Source organism: Crocuta crocuta, unplaced genomic scaffold (genome assembly GCF_008692635.1).
Source record: "Crocuta crocuta isolate KB4526 unplaced genomic scaffold, BGI_CrCroc_1.0 scaffold415, whole genome shotgun sequence".
Taxonomy (NCBI): domain Eukaryota; kingdom Metazoa; phylum Chordata; class Mammalia; order Carnivora; family Hyaenidae; genus Crocuta; species Crocuta crocuta.
The window spans coordinates 67,114-91,900 of NW_027531525.1; the positions used below are offsets into that span (position 1 = coordinate 67,114).

The 24,787-nt window shown below is 51.2% G+C and overlaps 3 protein-coding genes and 1 long non-coding RNA gene across 4 annotated transcripts in view; 1 reads left to right on the forward strand and 3 right to left on the reverse strand.

Annotated features, from left to right (window-relative positions):
- Positions 1-4,687: 4,687 nt before the first annotated feature.
- SF3B4 (splicing factor 3b subunit 4) lies at positions 4,688-9,654 on the reverse strand. Its single transcript, XM_077772592.1, has 6 exons — positions 9,575-9,654; positions 8,976-9,104; positions 7,976-8,518; positions 7,441-7,647; positions 5,321-5,494; positions 4,688-5,099 (listed from the first exon to the last, which is right to left on the reverse strand). The coding sequence occupies exons 1-6, from the start codon at positions 9,606-9,608 to the stop codon at positions 4,912-4,914; spliced, it is 1,275 nt and encodes a 424-aa protein (XP_077628718.1). The 5' UTR covers positions 9,609-9,654; the 3' UTR covers positions 4,688-4,911.
- A 1,154-nt stretch (positions 9,655-10,808) lies between these two features.
- Positions 10,809-21,380, forward strand: LOC144238753 (uncharacterized). The gene is made up of 3 exons (XR_013337199.1): positions 10,809-10,871; positions 12,960-13,125; positions 20,352-21,380. It is a non-coding gene; the product is annotated as an uncharacterized LOC144238753 (long non-coding RNA).
- MTMR11 (myotubularin related protein 11) lies at positions 10,865-20,064 on the reverse strand. The gene is given in 19 exon segments (XM_077772636.1): positions 10,865-11,136; positions 11,138-11,272; positions 11,728-12,021; positions 12,499-12,681; positions 12,932-13,105; positions 13,399-13,565; positions 14,113-14,183; positions 14,415-14,481; positions 14,850-14,974; positions 15,060-15,148; positions 15,298-15,385; positions 15,623-15,758; positions 15,887-15,965; positions 16,449-16,591; positions 16,748-16,808; positions 17,032-17,153; positions 17,561-17,651; positions 18,018-18,395; positions 19,788-20,064. Coding segments are annotated over 18 exon segments (2,148 nt in total). The 5' UTR covers positions 18,084-18,395; positions 19,788-20,064; the 3' UTR covers positions 10,865-11,079.
- Positions 21,381-24,252: 2,872 nt separating the features above from the next.
- The window catches only part of OTUD7B (OTU deubiquitinase 7B), a 34,270-nt gene continuing 33,735 nt past the window's right edge, over positions 24,253-24,787 (reverse strand). Inside the window, 2 exon segments of the mRNA XM_077772637.1 lie at positions 24,253-24,778; positions 24,781-24,787. The exon segment at positions 24,781-24,787 is cut by the window's right edge and continues 675 nt beyond it. Of these exon segments, the coding sequence (XP_077628763.1) occupies positions 24,303-24,778; positions 24,781-24,787 (483 nt within the window). The 3' untranslated portion in view covers positions 24,253-24,302.

Genomic DNA, 24,787 nt, shown 5'->3' on the forward strand with positions numbered 1-24,787 from the left:
CATGATCTCACGGTTTGTGGGTTCGAGCCCGCGTCGGGCTCTGTGTTGACAGTTCAGAGCCTGGAGCCGGCTTTGGATTCTGTCTCCTTCTCTCTCTGCCCCTCCCCACTCGCATTCTGTCTCTCTCTCTCAAAAATAAACATTAAAAAAATTTTTTTAAATAATAATAAATATTTTTAAAAATTAAAATAAAAAATAAAGTATACAGTTCTGAGTTTTAACAAAAGGATACACCTATGTAAGTACCTCCTTGATCAAGGTAAAGAACATTTCCTTTGTCCTCCAAATTCCCTAGCCCCTGCGGTCAATATCCCCATCCCTGGCAAGTACTGATCTCCTTTGGGTCACCATACATTAGATTTGTTTTTTCTAGCGGCGCCTGGGCGTGCTCAGTCAGTTAAGCATCTGACTTCAGCTCAGGTCATGAGCTCGAGGCTCGTGGGTTCAAGCCCCACGTCGGGCTCTGTGCTGACAGTTCGGAGCCTGGAGGCTGCTTCGGATTCTGTGTCTCCCTCTCTCTCTGCCCCTCCTCAGCTTGTGCTCTGTCTCTCCTTCTCTCTCTCTCTCAAAAATAAACATACAAAAGTTAAATTCATCTTTTCTAGAGTTTCAGATAAGTAGATTGATACAGTTCATAGGTCTCTGGCTTCTAGAGCTTTCCAGGTTTTTTTAACCACTGTCTTATAAAGCTTCCGGGTGTAGCTTCATTGCCCAGTTAGCTATCTAGTTGGCTACTTAACATCGCCACCCCCCTGTATTCCATCACTGCTTCTACCCACCAGACTCTAAGCACAGGAGATTGTCAGGATGGGGAAGTCAGAGGGACAAAACAGGGTCAATGACACTATGATACCATAAAGCTCCAGCGAGAGATACTAACAAATGAAGCACAAAAAGCACAAAAAAAGCTCCGGTCCTTTAGGAGTTTATAACCCGGTTAAAGAGGGAAGATCGTAAGAGAAAACGTTCAACAAGTATCTAGTCAGTAAATATAATATAGGATAACATGACTATGCAATTGGCTCCAGGTTCAGGCAGATCTTGGCTTAGTTATTCCATCTATCATTTCTTAGCATGTGACCTTGGGCAAGTAACTTAATATCCATTTCCAGATCTTAAAATGGGGGTAATAGCAAAACCCATCTCAGGGGGTTGTCAGAAGGATTAACTGAGAAAAACACTTAGTACAGTACTTGGCATATTAGCAAGAGTTCGGTAAATATTAGCTGTTGCTATTTTTACAATTATTATATATGCCGGGCATCTTTCAGTCCTCTCGGGAGACAGACTAATAGAATGAGATTCCTTCAGGGTTCTTGGAGAGATTCAGTGTAATCCAGGCATACTTAGATTGGGATCTATGAGCCTTATGTAATTTTTGCTTCAGGGTATTGGAAATATAGGCATAAATGTATTTTTCTTGGATAGGGTCCATAGGTTTTGTCATGTTCTCAAAGGACTGTCTGGGGCCCACAAAACATTAAGGACCCATGGTCCCATGCATTCTCAATGGGGGTGGTATCACCTCCCCCAAAGGGGTCAATAACTGGTTTGGAGCAGCAGGAATCTTAGATATTACAATGGTTTGTGTCCTTCAAAGGGCCCTAATACATAAAAAGATATACAGCATAGGGGCACCTGGGTGGCTCAGTCAGTTAAGCATCCAGTTTCAGCTCAAGTCATGATCTCACCTTTCGTGAGTTCGAGCCCCGCATCGGCCTCTGTGCCGAAAGCTCAGAGCCGGGAGCTTGCTTCAGATTCTGTGTCTCCCTCTCTCTCTTTCCCTAACCCGCTCGCACTCTATCCTCTCTCCCCAAAATAAATAAAAATTAATAAGATATACAGCATATCTGTGATTTAAAATTTTATGCACGAGGATGGGGCGCCTGGGTGGCTTAGTCAGTTAAGCGTCCGACTTTCACTTAGGTCATGATCTCGCGGTTCGTGGGTTCGAGCCCCGTGTCGGGCTCTGTGCTGACTGCCAGCTCAGAGCCTGGAGCCTGTTTCAGAGTCTGTGACTCCCTCTCTCTCTGACCCTCCCCTGCTCACGCTGCCTCTCTCTCTCTCCTAGAAATAAATAAAACATTAAAAAAAAAATAAAAAAATAAAATTTTTTGCACGAGGAGAGGGCACTTTGAGAACAATGTCTCCTGGCGGTGGTGGTAGGGTGGCAATGATTAAAATTTAAAAAAGTTAAAAAAAGGGAAAAACCTCGATTTAGTGAATAGCAAACAAATGTGTAAACTGACATAATAAAATGTACGAGCAATACGGGCTCTGCCCCAGGACTGAGGCAACAGCGACTGCAACCGCGGGGGGCCGCAGAGCTAGAGAAGAGACTGGGGGAGTCAAACCCATTGACTGGAGGAGGCAACTCAAACATTCCAGTCAAATGAATGAAAGCTCAGAGATGCCGAGAATGAGCGCCTGAGGAAACAGTGGTTCAGCAAAGGCACTAATTTACTCTGGGATGGTGTGAATTCATCAACATGCTATCAGATAAGAGCTAAAAATACCACTCAGGAGCTTATATGGAAATAACGAGCTAGAAACCATCGGCATCAGGGTTATGGGCCTTGAAGTCTTCACCAAAGATCAGTGAGAAGTCAGTATATGTGATAGAGGCCGCGGAGGCAGAAAGGACACAGAGGCCGAGACAAAGCCTGCCACCACCCGGGCCGCTGGAGCTCTGGCCTCAGGCGCCTGGGCCAGGAGCCAGCTGCTGGCTACTATCAGCTCAGGACCACATCAAAGCAAAGTCAGTTAATCCCATTACGATTTAGAAGCCTGGCATCCTTGGCCATTCATGGAGTGGAACAAGCAGGTGGAACGTTCCCCAAGTTTTGACGAACACCCGCTAGAAGGACCTCACTTGCCTGTGCCACGATTCACCTGCACGTCCACACCGCCCACACTGCATTTCCCATTTCCATTCCAGCCCTGGAAAATTCCTCCCGCTGCCTGCTCTCCTCCAGACTTCTCTCCTCTTCGTTCACTACGTCCAATCTGACACTGCGACCTACCGCCGTGCCTTCTAAAGTGCGTCGCGGTGCGCCCCCTCCCCTCCCGGACGCTACCCCAGCCCTCACTGCCGGCTTCGTCCTCTCTCACTGGATTATTGCCAAATGCCCGGCTTGGCCCCTTGCCCGGTCTTCCCCCTCAAGTCTTTTCTCCCCACTACATGGTTCTAAAAGGCAAGTCTGTCACCGGCTGGCTCCAGTCCTCACTGGGGCTCCCCCCTTGTGGAGAGGAGCTTCCCAACCTGGGTGACCTGACAGCGGTGCCCAGGGCGGGGGGGAATTCGCCCAGCACTTCGGCCCAAGCGGAGCCCGGGGTGACTAGGACTCCGGAGCCAAGAGCTTCCAGCCCGAAGCTGCCTTGACCTCAGAGCGCGGTTGCCAATGGTTCTGCGCTGAGAAATGGCAGAGACGCACTGATCCAGGGGACCTCCCCAGCCACCCCCACGCCACGCAGCTTCCGTGCATGATCTGTCGCACTATCCCCCCTTCTGCTCAGAAGCGCCCCGTTTCCACGTGGAGCGAGCTTCCCCCTCTTCACCTGGGGAACGTCTACCCTGCCTTTAAGATTACAGCCAAACATAGCACTTTTCTTCTGGGCGGTTTCTCGGATCGTCATGTCATGTTAAATACCCTTCCTCGTGCTCCCAGAGCATTCTGCGTCGTGACCATTGCATGTGTCGGCCTACTGCCTTGGTGGCCCGCTCAACTCTGTTCTGTTCAGCTGCCCCCGGAGCATGTAGGCACCGCGCCATGTGGGTAATGGTGCAAGAGAACAGGGCGGCGCGTGCCTTTTCGTGTCTAGATGTCAGCAAAGCCCATGGTCACAGAGCCCAGAAAGAGCTTCACGAAAGGGGTGATACAAGAGGATTAATTAAACGCAGCAAATAGAAAGGGGCCACTGGATTTGGGTCTAGTTACTCAAAGTCTGAAGACAGTTTCCAAGGGGAAGGAAGTCAGGTCTGGAAGGACTGAGGAGAACAGAAGAGGAGTGAGATCCAAACTCCTCATTCATGACGTCTGAAGGGAACGCATGGGGGGAAATGTACTTTACCGAGTTCCGGTTCCAACGATTTTGGAATTACGTAAGACATTTATGTATCTGCTGTCCAAATAAACCAACTTTAACAGCGTGTGCTTGGAGACAGCTCGCTTCCCTCCTCACCCCGTGGTAAGCATGCTCATTCATTTTGGGTTTATCTGTTTTTTAAAATATAAACAAACACACGTGTTACGTACCCCCCGTTAGATCAGAGAGGATACTATACATCGTCCGGCGTCTTACTTTCTTCACTGAATGTATGCCGGATACATTCTCCAAATCAGCAGGTAGAGTCTTCTCTCACTCCTTTCTACCGCTGCTACGTCGAAGTTCCAGTTTATCCAACCAGTCCCAGAGCAGTGGAGGAGAGCGGTTTTCAACCTACGACCGTTACAAACGGGGCCACGCCGCTGGCTCCGGGCGCGTCAGCCCAGGAACTTCACTTCCGTCCTCGCCTACCGCTCCCATGCCGCAGGCACTGGGCTTCCGGCTGCTAAGCTGAATGCAAGCCTTTTAAACACAGAATAAGCACCCTCCCTCCGACCTTACTGTTCTTATCCCAATATACTGATGTCTCTTCTGAGAGAAACGAGAGAGGGTACTTTGCAGAGGAAAAGAGCACAAAGAATAAACAAGGAGTTTAGTTTTATTTTCTCTGCGCATTTGCAAAATGCTTAGGACTGACATAAAAAAAAAGAATAAAACCTCCTGTGAAGAAAAACGACACTAAAAAAAAAAAAAAGGCCTGAGAGGGATTAGCGCCTTAGCCCTAAGGAGCTACAGCAACTCTGATTGGTCCAAGGACTTGAAAACATATTAGGAACATAGAACAGGAGGCGAGAAAATGAGAAATTACTGCGGAAGAGGGCCTCGCAGTGGGCCACGAGGGGGCACCGGAGGCCGGGGGGTGGGTCTGGGCGGAGGGAGGGGCCCCCGCTGGTAGCCGTAGGGGGGAGGTCGTGGAGGCCCGGTGTAGCCGTGGGGAGGCATCAGCGGCGGAGGCCCGCGCATCCCATGTGGAGGCATAGGTCCCGGGTGACCTGCACACAAGAAATGGAAAGTTGACTGACTTGGTAATCGCTGGCGAAGAGGCAATAGCTGATGTTGGGAAAACGGACAGAGAAGGCTGGACAGAGAAGGCCGGCGGGAGACCGTGAGCAGGAATGTGAATGAAAGGAAGGGCGGGGGACAGGAGTGTGACAAAGGAAGCTGCAAGGGTAGGCTATTCAAGGATGAGGGGGGGTGGCTGGAGCCTACTCACCCATGGGAGATCCAAACGGAGGCCCTCGAGGGGGCATGCCCATTGGAGGGGGTCCGGGGTGAGGCATCCCAGGTGGCGGTCGAGGGGGAGGCTGCCCCCCGGAGCCTGGGGGCCCGGCATGGGGGTGTCCTAAGCCGTGAGGGCCATGGTGGGCCAGCTGCATCTGGGACATCCCTATGAGAAAAAAATAGACACAAAGAAAAAGGAGACAAAAGGCATACCAAGGGCAAAGAAAATGGAAAAAAAAAAAGAGAGCAAAACAGAGAAAGAAGTGACGTCAGGAAAAGAAGAGTGTGGAAAACAGGGCTGGTACAAAGTGCCCTTATCCTCAACCCCATTCCAAGGTCACAAACAAATCAGCCACCCACTTCACTTGCGCCATCCACGACCGAGACGCCGTAATGGTGCTGCAAGAGTATGGAACAGACGGAGCGATGATTCCAAGGACAGGATTTGGGAAGGGAGCAAAGACCCCGTCCGAGCAAAGATCGGATTCTAAAGAGTAAGTACGGATCTTTCAAGTGGACAAAGAAGTGGAACAGAACATTCCAGGCAGCGAACATTAACTAGCAGCTGCAAATCACAGGGGCATCCAACAGCATAGGGTGTTTGCAGAAAACCAGTAACTCAGACAACTACACAGCAGCGGACAGTCAAGGGAGCAATGAACGGGCACCGAGTCACGAAAAGCCTAGAATGCCATGGTGACAAGTGTTGAGTTTTACTCTTCAGGTAAAAGGGAGCAACAGAAGAATTCTGAGCGAGGGTGTGTGAACACCCGTGTTGTAGAATGACTCCGTGCAAGTGGATCAGAGATAGAGAAAATGGAGTCAAAGCATGAGAAAACTACTCCGGTAAGTCAGGTGTGACATAGTATGAGGGGGCTGACCTAGGGCGCTGGCGGTGGGGGCCAACTTCAGAGATATTCATGAGACTTGGCATCTAGAGTGAGGCGATAGGAACCAGTTTAAAATAGCTCTCAGAGGCGCCTGGGTGGCTCAGTCGGTTAAGCGGAGGCCAACTTCAGCTCAGGTCATGATCTCACGGTTCGTGGGTTTGAGCCCTGCGTTGGGCTCTGTGCTGACAGCCAGCTCAGAGCCTGGAGCCTGTTTCAGAGTCTGTGTCTCCCTCTCTCTCTGACCCTCCCCTGCTCACGCTGTCTTTCTCTCCCAGAAATAAACAAAAAACATTAAAAAAAATAAAATAATATAGCTCTCAGATTTCTCAATGAAGCACCTGAGAACAAAGATACTGGAGGAGGGGCAGGTTTGAAGGGGAGGGTGGCAAAGTGGAGCAGCCCGTCACACAGCAGGATTAAGAGTTACAGACCAGAGACACTGATCTAGGAGGCATCCATGTCCAAGTACTGGGCCTATGCAAAGAGAGGCAAATATAAAAACCCAGCTCCATGGAGAGATAAAGAAGCCATGAAGGCGGCTGAGACTGAGGAGTCAGAGATCGATGAAGAATCCAGTAAAACCGACAGACAAGCATTTCAAACAGGACAACATATGGCCAATTTCACGTATACCAAAGGGCAAACCAGGTAAGGAATGGAAGTGTCCCCTAGATTTGGCAAGTAGGTCACTGCTTTAGGGTAGAAGTCAGAGAAGAAAAACGAAGTAAGTTAAAGGGAGGGGGCACCTGGGTGGCTCTGTGGGTTAAGCGTCTGACTTCGGCTCAGGTCATGATCTTGCTGTTCCTGAGTTTGAGCCCCTCGTCTGACTCTGTGCTGACAGCTCAGAGCCTGGAGCCTGAGACCCTGTGTCTCCCTCTCTCTCTCTCTCTGCCCCTCCCCCACTCATACTCTGTCTCTCTCTCAAAAATAAATAAAACATTAAAAAAATTTTTTTTAAGTTAAAGGGGGAAAAAAAGCAAGTACAGTTATACTCTCTAGAAAAACAGAAGAATGTGGAAACGGGGTGGTAGTCGTTAAAGCTTACTTCAGCACAAAGAACACAAAGAACAGTACTTTGTGTTTGTTTTTATGAAAAAAGGTCTGAAGGAAAGCTGAGCTCTGGGACTCTATTATCATTGGTGAGGGACAAGGGCAGCAGCACAAGCGGCCACAGAGCTCCTCCGCCAAGCTCCTCCCTCCGTTCCCAGCAAAGAACACCCACCTGGATGGGGCAGCCCACCGGGTGGGAACGGGTGAGGATGTGAGTGTCCGTGTCCAGGGTGTCCGGCCCCCGGGGTTCCTGCTGACGGTGGGCCATGTCCTCCGGCCCCAGGGGGCATGGGTGGGGGGGGCATGGCTGGGGGTATTCCAGGTGGAAGGGCTCCGGGAGGCGGCACTGGGGGTGGGAAGGACCCAGGCGGAGGCATGCCTATGGGGGAAATGGAAGAAAAGTTAAGGACAGGGAAAGAGCATGTCTTTAAAGAGCCTGTTTGATCCGGCCTCGTCAGGCAGGACAAGCTCTCACCCCTCCTCCTGGCTCCCCCAAATCAGAAGCAACACCGGGCCCCTCAGGACAACAACTTCAGCCTCCTCGAGAAAGCTAACAACCTTCTTCCCCACCACAGCTCTCACCCCTCAATCCCTTTCTCATCACCTACGGACTCCATGTCCCCCTGCATCGGGTCCTTTTTCCTTCTTCCTGCCCCCCCCACCACACCCCAAACCCAAGGCAAAAGTGTTCTGCATAAAAGCTTTACCTGGTGGAGGCAGCCCGGAGCCCAGGGAGGATACCACAGGATTCGGGGCTGAGGGCGGAGGGGGCGCATCGGCAAACAGCTGGTGAGGCCGGTCGGCCTGGGAGAGCGGGTTCTGGGCGGCCAGCAGTCGTTCAGCTGCAGAACCGTGGCGCTCACCCTTGGAGTCCTTCTTGAAGGCATAGGACACGGTAATAGGGCGGTTACAGAGATACTGCCCATTCATGGCCTCGATAGCTGCATCCGAGGCATCAAACGAAGCAAAATTAATAAAGGCGTAACCTTTGGAGTTGCCTGTGTCTGGGTCCCGCATGATCTTGGGGGTTTGTAAGATGACCCCAAAGGCGCTGAAAGTATCGTAGAGCAGCTTCTCATCAATCTCTGGATCCAGATTGCCAATGAAAATGTTGGCCCCCACGTCCAGGTTCTTGTTGTGTGCAGACGCTTTGTTCACGCGTATTGGTTTCCCATAAAGTTTGATCATGTTCATAATCTTAATGGCATAGTCGGCATCTTCCTCACTCAAAAATTCCACGAAGCCATAGCCTGGGGAGTAAAAGAGCGCAGATGAACAACGTCAGCGATTCAAAACGGGGTAGAACTCATTCACCTTCCAAAACACGAGGAACGAGAAATAACTTCATTTCAGTCGGGAATGGTTCCAGAAACCGGCAGGGGGGCCTACGCTTAAAAGAATCTGCAAGGGCTCCTGGGTGGCTCAGTGGGTGAAGCATCCAAGTCTTGATTTCCGCTCAGGTCACGGATCTCAAGATTCATGAGTGTAAGCTCCACATCAGGCTCTGCGTGGACAATGTGGAGCCTGCTTAGGACTCTCCTTCTCTCTCTGCCCCTCCCCTGTTCATGCTCTCTTTCTCTTTCTCTCTCTGAACAAAATTAAGAGAAGAAAAAGAACCTGCAGGTAACTCATTCCAAAAACATCGGGAGCCTTCCAACAACGGTTTGTCCCTTCAATACAGAAAGGCACCTCCTGTCATGTACTCACCTTGGTGCTGACCTGTGACTCTATCTTTCGGCATGTGGGTGTTGACTACTGGCCCTGCCTGGAGAAAAAGCTCCCACAGCAATGGTTCGCTAACTTTCTCGTCCAGGCCTCCGACGTAGACAGTGGCATCTAGAGGATGGGAGATTAGGACAAGGACGAAATAATGGCAGGAAAGGAGGTGACAGGCGGGGGAGGTGAGAGCGGAGAGGGAATACAGGAGCAAAGAGAAAACAAGAAAATTCGGTTAAACCCTTATACCTCCCTCTTTCCAGGAACTAAAGAGCCCTCCGAAATCTAAAGGTTCTGCTGCAAATTCTCTTGGTGAATTATTCAGTTTTTGGTTTCGGCTTTTGTTTTCTGCGGGGTTCTTTGGTTTGTTTTTTGAATGGGAAGGCAGAAAGGATTGGGCCCAGAGAGCACCACACCTATAGGCCTCAGCCTAACGCTCGGCCACCCCCCCCCCACCCCCGGCAGGCACCGGGGCCGGGCTCGCGCCCTCCGGGGGGCCCAATCTCTCGCCCAGGCGAAAACACTGCCAGCCCCAGTCGAGGCCTCCCAGCTCCCCCCGGGCCTATTCCGGGCTCATCCCCTCCAATCACCCTGATTCCGCTCGGAGATCGGCCCGGCAGCCATGGCGAAAGAGCTCCCGCCGTCTCCAGGCAGCAGTCCCGCCCTCTGAACCCAGGCATACTTCCGCTTCCGGGGCGAACGCGGCCGTGAGGGCGGGAGGCGGGGCCGCGGCGGGGGAGGAACCGGAAGCGGCCGCGGCCATCTTAGGATCTGCGGAGACTGGATGCGACTGGTGTGTGAGAACTTGCTACTGCGGGCGGTGCGAGGCTCCGAGGAAGGCGGGGTGGGAATGCTTAGCCCCTCATAAGACCATGCTAGACGTTAGAGCTCCCAAAGATGTAAATTCAGGAACTGAAGGAACAGAACTTTACTTTTTTATATTTTGTTGCCAAACGATCCTTTTGCTCCCCAGAGAAGGGTGTGCTGAGGAAACGCCCCCACCTCAAGGATTCTGCCGTCTTGAGACGCGGGGGCGGCTCTCCACCCCGGTCCACAGCGCCCGGGCGGCGGTGGCCTCGGCCCCAGCCTGGGCTTGAGGCCTTTCGTTTTCCCTCAGGGGAGAGGACCGCTGACTGTTAGCTCACCTAGTCTTTATTGCTCGTGGTGGCTGTGAGGGCGGCTAACGGGAACTTGGGGTTCAGAAATGGAGAGTGACCAGAGCTGAAGGGTAGTTGACAGTGAAGCCGAGAGGCCTCAGTTTCAACCTTCAGAACACCCTGGGCCCGGCAACAACGTCTTTCGCCCCATCTGCTCCTTAAAAGAGAACTCAATTGCGGGTGACTTCCCCTGACCTATCCCCTGATTTCCTTAAGGATGATCTGATGGGTGCCATCCTCTCCCTGTTCACACCCATCACTTTCCTACCTAGGATCTTTTTAATGTTTGTTTTTGAAAGAGATCGAGAATCCCAAGTTGCTGTCAGCGCAGAGCCAGATGCGGACCTCAGCACCAAAGCCATGAGCTCATGACTTGAGCCGAAATCAAGAGTCAGATGCTTAAATGACGACTGAGCCACCCAGCCACCCCTTACCTAGGATCTTTTATTCAGACACAAGAGAGAATGCCAGCAATGTGTGTATAAATATGGTGCTTTAATGAACTCCTTAAATAGAAATGTCAGTATATAAAATATACAATCGGAAGAGACAGTGCCTCACACACCCACTGCATACTCAGGGAAGAAACAGAAATTGGGGTTAAGGAAGCAACAAGAGGAGGTGAGAATGAGGTCTGTAGGCCATTGTGTTAAGACTGATGAATAGCATTTCTCATCTCACAATTTTAACAGTTGGATATCCAAGGAGATGAAATTGCCCTGAAAAAAAGGTAATGTTCTAGGTTGCTTTCGTTTCTTAATTCTTCAAACCACAAGAAACCTATCTTGGGGAACCAAACAGGACAGGGCCAGCATTAGGGAAGGTTAGCACCACCCATCTGCAACAGAAAGTCAGGTCAGTGAGCCTATTGAGCGCTGGAATGTCAAAAGCTGAGACCGCAAGACCAGATAAGAAAAATCGGAAGATAGAAGGCTCCCTCACCCTGGACTGCCCTCTGCCGTGCCCATAAGAAAGACAGTAATTTCAACGGGACTGGGAGAGAATGGTATTTGGGTCTCTTTTCTTGGAGTGATCCTCAGGAGATGTTCTTGGTGTCCATTTCCTTAAAAGCTCCTGGAGACGGGATAGCTCATCCTGGAGGCCAGAGACTGTGGGAGCCGAGAGGCCTTTCTGGGGAGGGGGTGAAGAGAGGCAGAGAGGAATATTATTGTAGCTCTAGCTCCCTGTTTCTGAGATCTGTCCACTACTAGCATCTTTTTTTTTTTCTTTAAAGGATAATTAACATACAACATCCTGTTAGTTTCAGGTGCATATTCTAGTGATTTGATATTTTTACACATTACAAAGTGATCCCCATGACAAGTCTAGTTACCATCACCGCTGGCATCTTTCTCTTTTCCCCCTCCAACTGTTCTACTTGATCTGAGCGACAAGCTGTCTGCATTCGCATCATGTACACACTCTCAGACCTATCCACTTTGATACCAACAGGAATAGTACTTCACTTCTCTATCTCCCCAGCCCCTTGCTTTTCCAGCTCCTAGAAACATTTGGTTTCTCCCAAAACATCTGGTTTAGTAGTCAAACCCATTCTCCTACTCCCAATCCCGATCTCCCCTCCTCACCTGGACCTCAGGCCTTCCCCTCAAGTAGCAGCGTCTCCACAGCCTGATCTGGGGTCCCAAATATCCAGGCAACAGCAACCCCGGGGGTAAGGGGCAAGCCCCCCAATGTGAGGGGAGCCCCCACTCCTGATCAGCCAGGCTTTCAGAGGAGACAGCTGGTCGAGGGAGCCAACGAGAAGAGACTGCCAGCAGGGAGGGACTGTCGCGCCAAGGACAGAGCTGATTCAGGGGAGTCAGGGCCCCTCTGGAGAAGAGCCACACGGAACTGGGGGGTCCAGGAACCATGAAGCTTGGCTAAAGGGAAAAGAGAATTCAACTGGCAACCTAGAAACCAGATGACCCCACTTTCCCCAAAATGGGTCAGGAAGGAAATGTCTGTCTGCCACCTACTCACAACTGCCTTAGTGACTGAACCACAGGCCTCCCCCAGAGAACTCTCTTAATAGGCTTCAAGCTAGGCCTCAGGTCTCATTAAAGTCAATTTTAGGGAAACTTGTAAAAGGTGTGTAAGAGAAAAACTAATAAAGATGAGAACAAGAAGGATGCCCTCTGTGCTATTCTAGGATTTCTGCCTTGCTGGGGACAGTCAGGAATGTGATGGTGTCAGGAACCCTGGCACTGTCATAAAGAGCAAGACATGTGACAGCTACAGAGGAAGTGTGGGGCCGCTTTCCCTGGGGAACTCAGGCATTGTGTCTTTCCACTTCTCCCTATCTAGTAGGATTAGCCTGTGAGAAAGGCAAGGGAATTTAGGAAGTGTAGACTTCTCACCTGCTGTCTAGGAAGCCAGGAATCTGGGCAGTGTTCTGGGTCATAGCCAGGATTATGGAATTGTAGTATCTGTTCACTGCTGTAGCGTAACTCCCAGTCCCAGACAGACAGCTGTGAGTTAACAGAGTTCCCAGCAGGGGGTGGGCAGTACCCTGGGGTATAGGTTTGTGTATAGGAATTGAACTGGACAGAAAAAACAAGAAAAACGATGGTTAAACAGAAAAATAATCCCTTTCCCGAGTCTGTATAGAAATCATGAAACGCTCACCTCTTCCTCTGGGAATCAGATGTAGGGTGAAAGTCCAGTCATGAGAATGAGCACCAACCTCCCCCCTTCCCATCCGCAGACCTCACTTCCCATTAATTAAAACTAAACTTCAGAGGGTGCTTCTCCAGGAAAAGAAAAGACCAATCAAAAATGGAAGTCACTGACCTGTCCGCCTTGCTTTCCACGCTCCCAGGGAGTATCTGTCAGGAATGTGAGGGTGTCAGGAACCCTGGCACTGTCATGAAGAGCAAGAAGGAAAAACTCTGAGAATTCAAACTCAGCTGGAAACTGCTGGAGGATCTGCCAGACGCAATCAAGGAAGAGGAGAAACACTGGAGCCTGAGGAGGGAAATTACGAGGTTAGGAGCGATTGTGGGCACCTAATAGAGGAGGAGGATGGTGATGAGGGACAAGAGACATGACAGGGCCCCTAAGGTCAGGGAATGGAAATCTGGATTGAGGTTAGTAGGGGGTTGTGGTGCTTCATTCATCTAGGTCTCCCTTCAAGCTCAGCCTAATCTCAGGAACCTTCTAACCCACTTTCACCTCCAGTGAAGTACACTATATAGTTTTCTCATCCTCTTACATCTTTGGTAATACCTCCCCCCAGTACTCTCCCAAAATGATCTCACCTCTTCACTGGCTCTAGTTACCCCAAGTCGGGTCCGGAAGGGATGTCCAGCTGCCACCCACTCTCGCTGCACTAGTGACTGGAAGCCAAGCAGTGTTCGGGCTTCAGGGGCTGAAAGCAGCTGGACGAGTGAAGAGAGGAGGCCATTGAAATCACGATCACCGCGCTCTGGGTGATAAAGAGGGAGAAGGGACAAAGAAGAGGGGCCAAGAAACTAGGGCAGAAGAAAATGAGAAAAGGAAATGTGGCAAGAAGAAGAGAGAGGCACAGAGGGTTAAAGTTTTGGGTAGGTAGTGTTGAGAGGGCAAACAGAAGAGAAAATAAAGACCTTGAATGATTCAGTCCGTAGACTCCACCTGGATCGAAATACCCAGCTTCATGTGCAGGAGGTAGAATCATAAATCTCAGACCAGCTTCTACATTGTCCTTCCCATCCCAACCCCAGTCACCATCCATTGATGGAAGGACGAGAACAGAAGGTGAAGAGCCCTACTGTTAGGGACCACAAGCGATAATAGCACTACAGCTAGTAGGAGTAGTACTACTATGAGGCACAGGTAGCACTGAAGAATGAGTTAGGGCCCGTGGGTAGTTCCTAGTAACAGGAGAGGATACTAGCACTAGAAGAGGGCAAGGAAGACTTACAGGTTTCCCTCCCAGTTGAGTGGATAAAGGAAAAAGGAAGGAATGGAGTAGGTTAACCCAAGAAACTCACCTTGTAGTACTACAGAGCGAACCCTGGATGTCACTAGGACCGAGATGTCACTGGCCTTTCGAAGACAAGACCTAGTGGGGCAGGTGAGAAAAAGGAGAGAAGAATGCTAAGCCTGGAGGAAGGGAGTGATAGGTCATGGGATGGAATAGAGGCCGACTCCAAAATTCTGCCCCTTCTCCTAAGGAGCAGCAAAAGAGTCTTCTTGGGAAAGAAGAATTAGTGCTAGGCCATTTAGGAGTTCAAGTTAACAGAAGGTTGGGGAGGGTTGAATTCTAAATCGTGGCTAGAAAATGAGACAGTACCTGACATAATCCAACCATCGTGTTCCTTCCAGGGCTGAGAGCCATTTCTCCTCAGCTGCAGAGGAATCTGAGAGAGAGTAGAGGGGTCAGAAGGACAGAGATTGGGAGAACTCGGGATGCATGATTCAGGATCTGCCCATGAAGTTACTAAAATTAAATTATACATAGTTGCACAACCTTGGAAATGTACTAAAATTCACCAAACAAGATGGGTGAAGGGTGGGTTTTATGGTATGTAAGTTATATCTCAATAAAGCTGTTAAAAGACTACTTTGAGGTCAGGTAGACGAGAAATCTGAATCTGTGGGAGGTGGGAGTTGAATAGAAAATGAAGGATTGGGCTGAAGGGTTACCCGTCTGTAACAGGCAAAAGGGTATAAACCAGGTTAGGGTCAGCAGACCTAGGGATGGGGTAGGGGTCAGAGGTTATCTCACCAGGCAGGCAAAGAGCCCTGAGCTTCAAGTGAGCAAGCTGGACATCTGCAAGACTAGGCAGCTCATCCACCGTGTCTGCCAGGACAACATCCGAATGCCCGGCCTGGAGCATTGACTCCACTGCTCTGGAGGGGAGGGAGTCACAATGTAAGGGAACGAGTCTGCCCTGAACCTCCAACCCTTGATTCTGCTCATCAAACCTCCCCTCACCTGATATCCTCCTTGTTAGGGTCGTTGGCTGTGTAGAAGCCACCACAGCGGAGAAGATCACTGCCCCCAGGGTGATGCCAGGACAGGCGCTTTAGATGGCGGGAGGTTAGGATCGCCATGGAGAAACTCCTAGCCCCACCCCTGCCACCACACTGACCTCCCTCCACACTGACCTCCCTGACCCCCACCCCCCACAACCAGCTCATCCCAAACCATCACCCTGGTGCTTATTACTGACCGGTCCACGGCCCTGATGGAAGTGTCCAAATGCCCTCCTGACTTCACTGTCCAGAGTTCGCTTAGGGACCCAGAAGTAACGGGGGAGGCTGTGAAATTGAGAGTGTGTCACAGCTTGCCTCAGTGACCTCATTATAATGCAAACCTGTCATTACAAGGAAGTTGCTTAGGAGGGGATTATTCCAAGGAACCTCAAGTTTAGAGATCTAGGCGGTAAGGGGGATAGCTTTGAGGCTGGAGCTTGAGGGAAGCCCTAGCTTTAGAGGGTCCAAGAACTGGGGGAAGACGGGGAGGGCAGCAGCGGTCGGAGTGGACTTGAGGCTCACCTGGTGGCTATGTCGAACCTCTCATTGACGGTGCTGACCCTCCAGCCCCTGGCCCCCTGCTTTTTCCGCTCAGTCTCCCAGTCGTCTGATGTCTCCAAGAGGGGAATAGGTGGTTGTTTGGACCCCGAACTCTGGCCTAGGACAGCAGTGAGGCACAGGAAAGAAGGAAGAGGAACCAGAGAGCCTCTCAGCTCTTTTGTCTTCAGCCAGCCTCTGCTCTCTCCGATTCTTTACCGTTCCCTCCCCTGAAGCACCCTCACTCACCAGCCTTGCTCAGGGGTATGCCTGCATACTGCTGGGCTTGACTGTTCTGAGCTCTGGCTTGGACAATGGCCATGGTCACCTGTGGAGGAAAGCGCATCCCAGCCTTTTGGCTCAGACTGAAGAAGTGTCGAGGATGATAGGGGGCCCATGTGTTGCTCAACTGTCTTTGCCACCAGCAGAGACATGGGAGAACAGCAAAGATAATCGCCGAGGAAGGGAGCTTCCACGGGTCACGGGGACTGGGTTCCGGAAAACACATCCAGAATCACAGAAGCACAGGATGTGAATTCTCAGGAACAATCTCCTCCAGCCCTCCCTGTTTTTCAAAGGAAGAAGTTTGCCCGCTGTCACACTGCTGATTAACTGGCAGCCCGGGACTAGAATTCAGGCCCCTTACTCTCTTGCTATCATTTACCCCAGGCTTTTAGCCTCTCCTTGAGGAGAGAAGCAGGCAGAATTGATGAGAGGGGTCTAGGAGACTGGGGGAGGGAGGGTGCATGGGAATGCCAGGGAAAGGATCCCAAGGCTCTCAAGAGGAGTCCTTGGGTTGAAGGTCTCTTACCTGAAAGGCCTGAGGCTCTAGTCCTCCAGCCTCAAAAGCAACTCTGAGCAGCCGGAAGTCTCGGCCATGAATGAGAATCTCCTCAGGGATAAATTTAAGTGGGGACCCTGGGCGGAGGAGCTGGACTCTGGACAGGCCATTCACTGAAGCCAAGAGGTAGAAAGCAGCGCAGTCATGGATTAGAGTCTCTCTATGAGACATCTCCCGGCCTGTCCCATTCCATCCCTGTTGCCCTCTGAGAATAGAGGAAGGGTGAGCCCCCAGTGAGCCCCTTCACAAACACCCCAGCCCCCGCTTACCAGCCTCTAATCGCCCGATGTTGACCAGGGCAAAATCGTATTCCCTGCTCAAGGGAGTCTCCTAGAGGAAGCACAGGACTGGTGCTGAAGACATCTGGAATCTTGCTCACTGTCCTACCTTGGCAACCCCTAACCTCCCTGGAGATCATCCCGACTGACTATCCCTGATACATTCAAAAGACAGCCCTTAAGCATAATTCTCCCTGTCCCACTTGTCTAAATCCTTCTAGACTCGCCTATCCATTTCTCACTAACCATACTTTCCATCGCCCTGTCCCTCTCACCTGACTCCGCTGCCATCCGCGGGGCTGGAAGGTGACCCTCAAGTTGGTGCAGATCAGGGTTCCAGGCAGTTCAGGCTCCAGTCCCTTTCTCACCCCTGGGGCCCATGCTAGGATCTGCTCCCCTACAGGGGAAGAAGGAAAGCCAGGTTATGACTCTTCCCAGTGTCGCCCACACTGGTGTACACCGACTCCTCGGAGACAGGAGGAACTAAAGAGGGAAGATTAAGATCCTCCCCTAACCCCTCATAATGAAAGCCTAGGAGGAGATCACTTGTATTCTTTTATACAGAGGAGGCACTCATGCTATTGAATAAGGAAATGAGATAGAGTCACAGAGTCAAGACAACAGGGATCATCAAGGTCCATGTTCCTAGTCAGCTCTGGACAGAGAAAAGAGCAAGCCTCAGGCAGAAGCACTCTGTGCAGAGGAATACAGAGGTATCTCTGGTGAAGGCTGAAGCGAGACTTGAGCAGAACGAAACGTGGAAGAGTCTTTGCAGGTTGGAAGTATTGAAAGGGAAGCTACTACCTGGGAGGCATCCAGAGGCCACGTGACCGTCAAGCTGCCGACTCCTGGGCTCCAGCATCCCGGTCCGCCCGACACACTTTGGCCCAGAGAGCTGCAAAGGGCGTGGGCTTAATCCCGGACCTCCCCAACCCTGGGGTCTGGGCTCAGCTCAGCAGCCACCAGTAGAGGCCTGCACTCAGGCCTTCGGTGGTGGGGGGTGGGGGTTCAGTGGCTGTCAGGGAGCTTAGGACCCAGTTGGCAGACAGCAAAGGGAGGGGCTGGTTAATGGATAATGAGACAGTGAACTTGAGACTGTGAAAAAGACAGACCGAGGTCCATCAACCGAAGTTGATATGGGACACACCATCCTCCTCTTCTGGATCTTTTTCTTACCCCCCTTTTATCTCCAAATCCTCCTCGTTCACACCCTCCTGTCCACGGTCCCCTTCCCTCCCAGGCCCAAGTTTCCTCTCCTTACCCCCATCTCTGGCTCCTCCTTCTGGGGGGCGATGTTGAAACTCTGGCCCCGGCCCCCCCACCACATTTCTCTGGCTCCATCCGGGGACAGAGCCGTGAAGGGTGGGAAACGTTTAGGATGCTCCAGCCCCTTGGGGACAGGCTGAATCTTGTAGCTGAGAAGAGGGAGGTCAGGGAGAGGGGCAGGGGGACAGCACTATGGGAAAGAGCCCATTGTGGTGCATGGAGCTCGACTAGGGGTCTTCGAAAGGTGTGTCCAACCCAGCTAGAGGAGGCTGCTCGGAAACTTCAGTCGACTCTGCAGAGGGCGGGAGAGATGCCCAGCCCCTTAAAGGGGAATGCACACAGTTTTGGAAAAGTGGAGAGAAAGTGGAGGAGCCTGGAAAAGGTGAGGAAAAAAATGGGTGACTGGGGGAAAAAAAACCCAGATTCGTTACCCGAGTCCCAGATCCTATGCCTTTTCTGTTGAGGAGGATTGGAAACTATTTGAGGGGAGCAGTAATGCTGAATATTAAACTGGGATAATCTGGACTTAGTTTTTTGTCTTCTTGAAGGGGGTGGAGTGGTGGGAGGAAGGCAAAGGCAGTTCAGGCCTCCTTGCTGCCGCCCCTGACACACCCGGGAAAGGTGGCAGGAAATTGGACCTGGGGGGATTTTTGCCTGGAGAAGCCCAAGAAGTGAGGGGAGTTGAGTTAAAAGCATTTTGTATGGCCTTCTCCAGAGAGCATTGAACATACCTAGTGTGGAGGGCGCGGTGACAGTATTGAGGAGAGAAACAGAAGTATCTCCAGGACGCAGACACAGTACAGGTGTGTTTATGTGCAAGTGCTGGGGTTGGGGGATGCCAAGGAAAAGTTCTTACCACTCACACACACACAGACACACACACACACACTCTCTCTCTCTCTCACCAGTGGAAAACTAGAGCCCATTCTAGGTACATGACCCCTCCCTGCAACTCAGACACCAGATCTCCAAATAAATGATTCATGTTCAGGCCCTTGAAAGTTGAGGGCTAGAAACCTCTAGCAGTTGTGGCCCCACCCCCTACTCTCCCCCCCTGTAACTAGAGAAGCAGAGGTGGGTGGGGAGGACCTTAGAAGGGAAATAAAGGAACTGCAGCTGATGGATGGTGCCTTGGTAGGAAGCAAAAATTGGCATTTAGATGCGAAAAAGACAGGAAATGGAATACAAAGTAAGGGTTAACGAGCTGCTGTTTATGGCTTTTGAGTCTGTACAGAGGCAGTAGTCCTTAGGTGGGGGCCCCAGTTCTCCAAAGCGACACTCCGCTCTCCTCCCCTCAGCACACACACCCTTCCGGCCTCAGCTTTGAAAGGTCCCTGTCTTGGCTGCTACTCTGGAAAGAGTGAAGATGTTGTGAGACAGGAAGTTAATTGGGAACAAAGGCATACACCTGCTAGGAAGGTGGCCCAGAAGCCTTACTCTAGAAGTCCTAAAAGCTGCCAAGCACCCCCAACCCCACCTACTTTCCACGCGCCTCAATCGTCTGGGGAAGAAATCCTTCCCAAGGTCTCTTGCAGTGGCAAGAGCGGTGTGCCGCCGTTTGTAATGCCCATCGTCCGCTTTCCTTCTGCCCACCACCCCTCGTTCAAGAGCCTCATTCTATTCTCTAATATTTTGAGGTACAGCAGCAGCAGCGGAATCCAGAGAAAAACATCAAGGGAATGGGAGGCGGTGGAAGGCAGGCAGAAGCGGGTGGCTCGCATCGGCACAGGGAACGCACAGGGGCAGCAGCTGAGGGCGAACACACCGGTGGAGGTTTTGGTGGATGCAGGGAAGGACGGAGACGCAAGGGGCTGTATCCCATTTTTCCATTTTCAGAATCCTGGTCTGGTTGCAAGTTTGTGCCAAGAGTGAAGGCTGCTGGGAGGGGCAGCTGGAGGAGGGAGGTGGAGCTGAGTGACTCACAGGATGAGTCACAGATCCAGTTATAAGCACAGAAAGAGGCCAAGGTCTTCCCCACCCCCCACTGGTCCGCACGTTGCGGGCGGCCAGCTTCCGTTCCTCAATTCCACCGCCCCGCCCCTTGCCCACGTGGCCAGCGAAGGGCGGTGGCCTGGAGCGGCTACGTCATAATAAATATTTTGTTCATCCACTTGACGTACGGGGACAAGACACTACGACCTGCGGGCCGGCATCCGCAGTGAGAGACACAAGAGTGCCTGGATGACTCCCTGAATCTACAGCTGAAGAGCCTTTGGCGGACGGGGGGAGGGGGGCGGGTAAAAGCTGGGGTGCAGGTGATGCAGGCCAGGAAGGGGCTTCTAATCCCGTCTTCTCTCGTGTGTCTGGGGCCCTGACTGCTTGGAGAAAGAAGAGGACAGAGTCCAGAGTAACTGGTGCCCAACTCACTCAGGGACAAGCCTCTTGGAGTCTCCTTTACCGGCAAAGACGGAACGTGCCTGGAAGCTCGGCTGTGTGGTTGTTGAGGAACGAGCGAGACCGGCGAAAGCTAGGTTCTCCGAGATTATTCCGGGCAGCGCCGTTTTCCTGCCTCGGGACCCCTCCCAAGTTCACAATACGGAGTCACTGCCGATTTTTGTTTTATTGGCCTGTGAGCTTCAGTTTCACTTGGGAGAAACTGAGCCAACCGGAGAGGGTGCGCCCTTCGGCTCCCTCCTGGGCTCTGTGCACCGCCGGCCAGGATTAACGCCGTCCCCACCCCACGCAGAGATGGACTCTTTTAACAAAAACGGTTTTATATAATCTTTTTATTTTGTTGATAGAATCCTGTATGAGGGGAAAACTTCTGATTAAACCTTTTAACTTTCAACAAAATGAGCACATTTAAGGTAGGAATCTGGAGGCCTCCCCTCTAGTATACGTGCTCCATCAAGGGCAGGGTGGAGAATGCAGGGTGGAGGGGGAGCGCTGTCTTAAAGGGGGGAAAAATAACCCCAAATTATCTCCCCTCTCCAGTAAAAACCTCAGGAAATACCCCAGTGCCCTGAAGCAAAGGAACTAAGTGCACTTACGTAAGCCTGAGAGATCCCATCCCACAGCCAGGGTTCCAGGGGCTGCCTCCCACCACCCGCATCCCCTTCCTTACCCACCCGTTCCTGCCCACATGGGGGTTCAGGCCCCTACCCCTCTCTTCCCTTCTCCCCAGCACAGTAATTGCATGGGCTCGCCTCTCCCACCCCCTCAGCTTCCCCAAATACCACAAACCAACCACAGCCTGTTGCCATTTCCCAGGCATTATTCCTCGCCCTCCATCCCACACACCCCCCTCAAAAGAATAAAGCACAACAGTCCATGCGGCCCCACAGCAAAACGTCCCTGGACTCAGGGCCCCTCATCCTTAGGATGGAGAATTTTTTTTAATGCCTCAATAAATAGTTACCTTCCCAAATTAAACAAAAATAATTTATTTCTGAATAAAAGGCCTTAGGGCCTAAATAAAGCCGTTTTATCATACGCCTAGGACACCCCCAGAATTTCCACCATTTTTATTTGAGGTCAAAAGGAATTGGGATTGGTTAGTTTATAAATCAAAACAAAAACAAACATGACATGAGGTTTCTGTTTTTGTTCATTTGTCCTCAGTTTTTAAAAACAAAAGTATCAACTAGAATCTAGTAACAAATCAAATCCAAACACAGCAGTCCAGTGGAGAATCACAACTTTCCTGGTTTTATTCTCTGGGAAAACCCCTGGTCCAGGCCAGAACCCTACGCTGCAGACGGGTGTCTCTGCGAAAGCAGGGTGAGTGTGCCAGGTGCCAGCCCCCTGTCGTTCCTGTGCACTTAGGGGACAGGGGACAGCGGTTCCGGAGGCGGTAGTCTCACCCGTGTGTGTGGTTCTAACCCCAGAGACGGGGTGAGGTGAGCAAGGCATTCACTCCTGGCACAAAATGTAAGGGGTCCTCCAAACTCAGTAACCAGCGTACTATTTTCATGCAGTATTCTGTGACAAAACCAATGTAAAAAGTCCACAGTGAACTAAGTATCAAAGTTTTAAAGACGGGATTCAGCCTGCTCAATTCAGCTTACTTCCCTCACCCTAATCTCAGTCCTGTTGGATCTGTCTTCAAGATTTTGATATTTTATTCATTATGGATTTTTTTGCAGTATTTCTGAAATACTGCCTTAAAACATCATCTGAATTACTGAGTGTTTCGATCCCCCTTATATTTTGTACCCAAGGGGAGTACTCATCTCCTGCCCAGCCCTGCCCAGAAATACATACAGCCCCTCCTTTGACCTCATTGCTTCCTGAAAACCATCCTATTTCCAAATAAAAGCCTAAGAGTTAACAGCCACAGGAAATTTTTAAATCAACAGACCTATCAGATTTGAAAAATAAGTGACTTTCAGGTGTGCTGAGGAGAGTGACCTTTCTAAACTGTGAGCGGTTCCAATGAAGAGGATGGTCTTGACGGGCTGTTACTGAGGGGGACTACAGGGTGACAACCTTCCTGACTGTTCCAGGTCCCCGACACACGCATTTGGCCCCCGGCTGACTTAGAGCAGATGTGGGGATTACATTCCATGAGCAGGGTTGGGAGTACATCTCTCAAAAGAGAAATCCACGTACAGAAAAAGCCCCAGTTAACACTCTGGACACTTAAGTACCCTTACTCCCCGTCCTCACATGCACCCAGGGGTTTAGACAATTGCATAGTTGATTTTTCTTTCCCCAGGAAAAAAAAAAAAAGAAAAAGGAAAATTGGCCCAGGATAGGTCCTCCAGTTTAAAGCTCTTAGAAATGGTGCTGGCCAGAGTGAAGGCTGTCCAGACTTGTGCTTTGTGCAAAATGCAAAGAAGCCATCCCCCCTCATTCTGTGTCCACAGGTCCACTCCACCCCCTGGGGAACAGGGCTGAGTCAGGGACGGGGGAAACCCAAGAACAGATCAGCTCATGGGGAGTAATCTGTGATCTGTGGTTACAGTTCACTAAAATATATTTCTCTAACTACCTTTTTTATAAATTGCCCCTAACCCCTAACCCCGAGTTTTAATATCAATCCTATTATCAAAAATATGTCTTCTTACAAAGTATGTTTTTAATTATTTTAATAAACTAACCACAGATTAAGGTCAGCTATGGCTTAACAAAAGAAGCCGGGATGTTAAGTTCATTCTCCACAAGTAGAGGAAGGAGAAAGAATCACTTAAATAGGAAGAAAAAAAATCATTTTTCAAAACATTTTTGCTCACTGGGGTCTTTGTTTCTTTTCCCTAAAATAAAAAGTCAAAATAAGTTGCTTTCTACGGAAATGCAGCAGCAGAAGATGGTAGTGCTCTATTTAGGTTTTTGGTTTTGTTTAAAACAGTCTGGCCAAGAGTCTATCCTGCCCCCGGCCCTCGCGGGGTGTGCTCCCCCCAGTGTGTGGTTATTGCTAAGTAACAAAAGGGCCACGTGCGCCCGCTCACCGGGAGAAGATCCTGCCCCACAGCTGCTCTTCCCAGCCCTCTCCCCTTCCCCAGAGGGAACTATTTTTCTTTTTTTAATAAACTTAAAGTCGTTTTAAAAACATCACAACCTTAACTTAGCTGAGCTCAGTCCTCACAAAGGATGAGGAAAAGATAGCGGCGCAATCAGCAGTCTCCTCACTGACTAGAACAGATGACCGAGGACTTGTTTAGAAGGAAATAAAACTCGAGACCAAAAGGATTCCCTGTTTAAGGTCTTCCCTCTCCCATCTCAATAAACCAATTTAAACCAAGCCCCTCCTAACAAGCCCCGGTGAGCACACATTACTGCCTAGTCTTTCCAGATCCTTCAGGAGGAAGAACTTAACCAACCCTAATTTCTACCTTAATTCAAATCAAGAGCAAATTTATCTAATTTCCCTCCACGCCCCAACTCCACGGTCATGTGCTTTTGTCCAGCCTACAAGAACTTTGGTCTGTTTTGTCTTTTATTGACTGAGAGCCGCCTCTGCCTGCTCCTCCCCCCGACTTCTGCCCACCTCCCCACTCCCACACACTAAACCGTCCCCTCTCTCCCCTTAGCCCTGGGGGGGACCCAAGCAGTCATGAGACAGAATCACCATCTCCCCCCACCCCCCACCCCCGTACCTCCTCAGTCCCACCAAGACCTGCAAAGGCCCAGGTGAAGGCCCAGTGCAGCCCTCCGCGCCGGCCTGCCCCGCTCTCGCCAGCCTGCGGCTCCCCGGGGCGCACACACCTCAAAGTTCCTAGCAGGGCTCCCACCGACCTTACCGCATTTGCCCCATTTGCGTGGGGGCTGCATCTCGATGAGCCAGTTAGTTGAGCTTAACTCTCTTTGTTCAGCCCCCTTGCCCTCCGGGGCGCCCCCCTCAGAACCTGTGCACCAGCAGCTCCCCGCCCGGCTCCCGCTCCCTCCTCCTCAGTTCTTCCCTGTAACAGCAGGAGCAGAAGTTGTTGGTCTCGGGGTGTCCATAGAAGCTGCAGTTCGGTTGTTTGCACTTGGTCTGGGCCGGAGGGAGGCCCCGGGGGCCCCCGGCCCAGCCATCTGGCTCGGGGGGCTCTCTGTAGCCATTGCTGTAGGAATCGGCCACGCGGAAGGGGGGTGGCAGCAGCGCGGCCCTGTGGCTACCGTCCTTGCAGTGGCTGCCTGGCTCCAGGGATGGGACGCAGTCCTGCTGAGGGTAGGGGCGCCCTGGAGGGCACTGTCTGGGGAAGGTGGCGTACTGTGGCAGGCCTCCCCCCCAGGGCCCACCCGCCAGCTGCCTGCGGGGCTCCTGGCAGTGCACGCCCGCCCCGGTAGGCCGCGGGATGGTGAAGGCCCCGGGGCAGCTGGCAGAGAAGGCCTTGGACTCCG

Coding starts and splice junctions, on each gene's coding strand:
- SF3B4 (XM_077772592.1), bottom strand. CDS start 9,608: ATGGCTGCCGGGCCGATCTCCGAGCGGAATCAGG. Junction 8,519..8,975: donor AGTCACAGGTCAGCACCAAG/GTGAGTACATGA, acceptor TTTACTCCCCAG/GCTATGGCTTCGTGGAATTT. Junction 5,495..7,440: donor CGGTGGGCTGCCCCATCCAG/GTGGGTGTTCTT, acceptor TTTTTCTCATAG/GGATGTCCCAGATGCAGCTG.